Source organism: Monopterus albus, unplaced genomic scaffold (genome assembly GCF_001952655.1).
Source record: "Monopterus albus unplaced genomic scaffold, M_albus_1.0 scaffold344.1, whole genome shotgun sequence".
Taxonomy (NCBI): domain Eukaryota; kingdom Metazoa; phylum Chordata; class Actinopteri; order Synbranchiformes; family Synbranchidae; genus Monopterus; species Monopterus albus.
The window spans coordinates 7,266-12,212 of NW_018128224.1; the positions used below are offsets into that span (position 1 = coordinate 7,266).

The 4,947-nt window shown below is 44.0% G+C and overlaps 1 protein-coding gene across 1 annotated transcript; it reads right to left on the reverse strand.

Annotated features, from left to right (window-relative positions):
* Positions 1 to 88: 88 nt before the first annotated feature.
* LOC109974721 (von Willebrand factor A domain-containing protein 5A-like) lies at positions 89 to 1,038 on the reverse strand. Its single transcript, XM_020625072.1, has 4 exons — positions 932 to 1,038; positions 721 to 835; positions 423 to 581; positions 89 to 224 (listed from the first exon to the last, which is right to left on the reverse strand). The coding sequence occupies exons 2-4, from the start codon at positions 730 to 732 to the stop codon at positions 117 to 119; spliced, it is 279 nt and encodes a 92-aa protein (XP_020480728.1). The 5' UTR covers positions 733 to 835; positions 932 to 1,038; the 3' UTR covers positions 89 to 116.
* Between the last annotated feature and the right edge of the window lie 3,909 nt (positions 1,039 to 4,947).

The following is a 4,947-nucleotide window of genomic DNA, read 5'->3' on the forward strand; positions in this document are numbered from 1 at the left end:
ACAAGTGGCAAAAAACACATCATCATAATTCAGAATATATTTTATTTGCTTTTTCACATTGTTACTAATCAAACTTTGTATTTTAGCCAGTGCTATATTATACATAAAAAACTGTTTTACCCAGTGTCCTCTTTAGGAGTGAGACTGAAGTGGAGCTGGCTCTGAGAGGGACGACCTGCCAGACTGTACTTCACCGTCACACAGCCATCTGCTGCCTCTGAACTCTGACAGAGCAGTACAGTGTTAGGAACCATGTAATGTCAGTGCACGATCACGTAAAGGGAATTTACAACATGTATCAGTTCATTAAGGTTGCATTCCTTATTTTTAACATAGTTGTCTTATTGTTGTTACACTATTAATCAATAATAGATGACACTAAGAAATAACAGTTGTACTATGACAGTGTCTGCTGCTCCTACCTGTCCAGTGAGCTGGGCATAAATCAGTGACCTCTGACCCTGAAAAATTGATGTGATTGGTGGAGAGAGAACAGTGGCAGACACTCCCTTTGGTAAATCCCACGTCACTGAGACGTCCTGCACAGCTGGTTGCAGAGCAAATCGCAGCGACTGCATCACCTGATGAATAACAGAGTTTATGAAACATGGAAAAAAAAACAGTTTATACTTGCTCAGCCATCTGGAACCATGAAGTCCAATCAAATCCAAATTATGTTGTTGAATTGTTTAACCCAACAGCTTCTGTTTAATGTCTTACTTTGGGCTGCATCCTGTCAGCGCCTGTGATGAACTGAGCATGGCCTCCTCCTTCCTTGGCCAACCCGTTGATAAGAGCAGAGCTGGCCCCTTCCCCAATCCCAAAAGAGAAACACCTACAACACAGTAGGTTTGTTTTTAACACACAACACTAGAACATGGGGCATAGTGTGGGAATTGTTTGGGTGTTAGTTGTGTTTTTGTGGCTTCACCTGTGGGAGCCTGAATTCTTCTTCACCAGATCTATCACTTCTTTGGTGTTCCCCACCTCTCCATCAGTAAAGACAAACAACTAGGGAGGAGAGTTTACACATAAGTTACATAACACTGCATCAAGAAAAACACAGTACAGTGTTTCCTGTGGATCAGGAGGTTTGGCATGGCGGCAATGTGGTGGTGGTGGGGGGGCTCAGTCTGGACATTGTGAGAGCTCTGAAATTAAAATATGAACTTACTAATATTTGTACTGTATCTGTTAGTTTACTGTGTAATTGGTGCATAAAGATTAAACATAACATAACATTGTTAGTTAGTACAAAGTTTATTTGGGAGTAGGTACAGAGAAACTATGGTTTAGCATCATGAAATCAGGCTGAATGACTGGAAACTGGGCTGCCATGAAAATCAAAAGACCCTCACCCTCACCACAGAGGAATTCTCCTTTAATACATCCAAAGCAATAACTACTACATGGCTACATGTATTGTATCCTGCAAATTCCTGTTACAATGTCGGAAAGGGGCTTAGGTGCTACATGTATTGTATCCTGCAAATTCCTGTTACAATGTCGGAAAGGGGCTTAGGATTCCATACGGGAAGCTGAGAATATCCCCTCCTTGAACCGCCACCTTATTGTGGTGGAGGGGTTTGAGTACCCGAGTGATCCTAGGAGCTATGTTGTCGGGGGCTATATGTCCCTGGTAGAGTCTCCCAAGGCAAACAGGTCCTGGGTGACGGGTCAGACTAACAGCGGTTCAAAAGCCCTTTATGAATAGATTAAAATCAAGGACCGTGACATCGCCCAGCATGGCGCAGCCGGGGCCCCACCCTGGAGCCAGGCCCGGGGTTGGGGTTCGAATGCGAGCGCCTGGTGGCCGGGCCTCCCCCCACGGGGCCCGGCCGGGCTTAGCCCGAACGAGTGACGTGGGGACGTCCTCCTGTGGGCTCACCACCTGCAGGAGGATCCATAAGGGGCCGGTGCATAGTGGATTGGGCAGCAGTCGAAGGCAGGGGCCCCGACGGCCCGATCTCTGGACACGGAGACTAGCCCTGGGGACATGGAATGTCACCTCGCTGGTGGGGAAGGAGCCTGAGCTTGTGCAGGAGGTTGAGAGGTACCAGCTAGATATAGTCGGGCTCACCTCCACGCACAGCTCGGGCTCTGGAACCTTACTCCTTGAGAGAGAGAGAGGCTGGACTTTTAAAAAAACATTTTACATAATTTGTTTTTATCAATTGAGCATACTGTATTCATTGTGAGCAGTTTTTTGGACTATTGAGTTAATTTAGTGTGAGTTTTGCAGTGTTTGGCTCTTCTTGATGGTTTCTGTGTTTAATAATGCTTAATTTTTGTTGTTAGAGCCAAGTCAGATAGCTTTTTTTTGTTACGCTCTACTGTTATCTTTATCTTTTCACCCTAACATGTGATGTGAGAGAGAGAGAGACAAAATTCCAGAAAATAAACACAGCATACTAATAGTCATACATTAATGCACTGAACATTTGTGTGTGTGCCTTTGTATTCCTTACATTATGGGGACCAAAACCTGTTAGCACACATTGTGGGGACTCGGCCATCGACCAGCCTCTGGTAATCACTCAATTTAATGGTGACAACATGGTTTAAGGTTTAGGCTGAGCTTAGGTTAGGAAATCTTCAACTAAGTAGTGGTTATGGTTAAGATAGTCTATAGGAGAAGTCTGCCTCCTAAGTTAATGTCCTCCTGCTTAGGGTTGTCCTCTTTCACCCTCTCCTGGATTCTTTTGAGCAGCCCAACATTTTTTCCACTCAGATTTGGCGATCCATCAGTGGTAATGTTGGCAAGCGTACTCCAAGGTAGCTTGTGTCTCTCGATGACCCCCGACACTGTGTCATACAAGTCCTCTCCCCCCATTTTCCCCCTTTAGGAATTCCATGGCCAAAAACTCCTCTGTTATCTCAAAATTGTTGTTAATTCCTCTGATAAAAATTAAAAGCTGAGCGGTGTCTTTTATGTCATTACTTTCATCCAGTGCCAAGGAATATAATGTAAATGATGCCGCTTTTTTGTTTAGCTTCCTAGCTAAAGTAAGTCTTCGTCAATTAGCTCAACACGGCAAGTCACTGTCCTGCATGATAAGATAATTTTTTCAAATTTGTTCTTGCTCTCAGGACACAAGATACCTGCTGTCTCTACCATGCACTCTTTGAGAAACTCCCCTTCGGCAAAAGGTTTGCTGGTCTTTGTTAATTTGAATGCCAGCAAATAACCTGCCTTTGTGCTTGATTCTTGGATGGCAGTTTGTCAGATAAAGCTGTTTTGCTGAGCCTGCAAATTAGCTGCCAGCCTCTGAGCAGTAGCCGTCCATGTTACGGTTCGGTCCCTTACCAGGGGGCGAGAGAGTAAAAATGAGGACTCACTGTGCAAGCTCAGGTGCCAGCAAAGAGGTATCTTTATTGCACATAACAGTCAAGTGATAAGTGGATAAAGTCAATGGATCAATGCATGGACCAAACCAGGGCTGAGCAATGAAGATGAAGACCAGGACTGGCTGGCAAGCATTTAGGTGAGTAGTAGGCACCAGGAAGACAGGTGGGTAGACAGGAGGGACATAGCAACCAGGAGGATCAGTCGACCAGGTGGCAAGCTGGGTAACAGTCAACCGCCAGGCACACAGAGTAGCACTTGCCAAAAAACACACAAAGCAGCACTCACCTTTCAACATACACTCTGTGGTTGTGGTTGTGGTTGTTACTGTTACTGTTACTGTTACTGTTACTGTGTTCAGCCTTCAGTATACAGTGTTCAGTACACAATGATCTGGCCCTGCAGGAGTGTCTGCCAGGGCTTTAAGTAGGGAAGAGTCATGATCAGTGGAGACGAACTGCAGCTGCGCACCACACCCAGTGAGCCAGTAATCAGGTGAATGTGACTCCGCTGAGTCGCTGAGCCCGCAGAGCAAAAGCAGGAAAGAGAGAAAGGAAAAGAGAGGTAGGCAGCGCGGAGCAGAGGTGACAGTCAATTCTTGCACTGACTGGTTGTTAGCATAATTAGCATGTTTGGTAGAAAAGTGACGGCTGATGTTGTATTCCTTTAAAACCGCAACGGTTTCTTGGCAAATAAGATATACAGCCTTTGACTGGACTTCAGTAAAAAAATATTTAGTTGTCCATTCCTTATTGAACACTCGGCACTCACTGTCGATTTTTCTTTTCTTTGGCCCACTCATTGTTGCAGATGGGTTCAGAGCAGTAGCAGAGTAATAACTGAGAGTAGCCCTGGCTCCGCAAAATCAAGTCAATGTATCACTGTGCATAATGTGCCACCTGGTGGAACGCCAGGCATTACAGGACAAGGTCAAATGAATGCAGTCATAATTATGATATGATTTAATTTGGGCAATCCTGTACCAATCTTCGGCGGGCCGGATTAAAAAAAACCAAAGGGCTGGATGTGGCCCGTGGGCCGTAGTTTGCCCACCCCTGCTCTAGAATAATCTGTAAAGTGTTCTACTGCAGCTCTAAAGTCCACAAATAAATTTAGTCCAGGGTTTGACAGAAGAATGAAGAATTTCTTTAGATAAAATGTAACATAGTCATAATAAAAAAACATTTGTTTATTAATGCATAAACAACTACACTCATGGGCCACTTTAATAGGCACACCTATTGTCTCTGTATTTTTGTCCTCCCCAGCTACATACATAAGAGGGTCTGAATATTAGGAACACCTCTGAATATGATGAAGACCAGTGCACCACCACCTTCAACTATGACCTCAATAATATAATACATATAATATAAAACATATAATTGAATTTTTACATTTATGACAATTTCACCAAAACCTGAAACATTTTGAGCTCCCAAACTGAAACTTATTTAATAGCCTACATCTTTGCACTTGTGTGATGTCTTACCGTGGTTATGTAATGAGACAGATTCTGTAAATATTCTGCTGCGCTAAAAATTCCATGCACAACGATGACAGGCTTGTAGTTGCCAGGAATGTAGCTAAAGTTGTTGCTG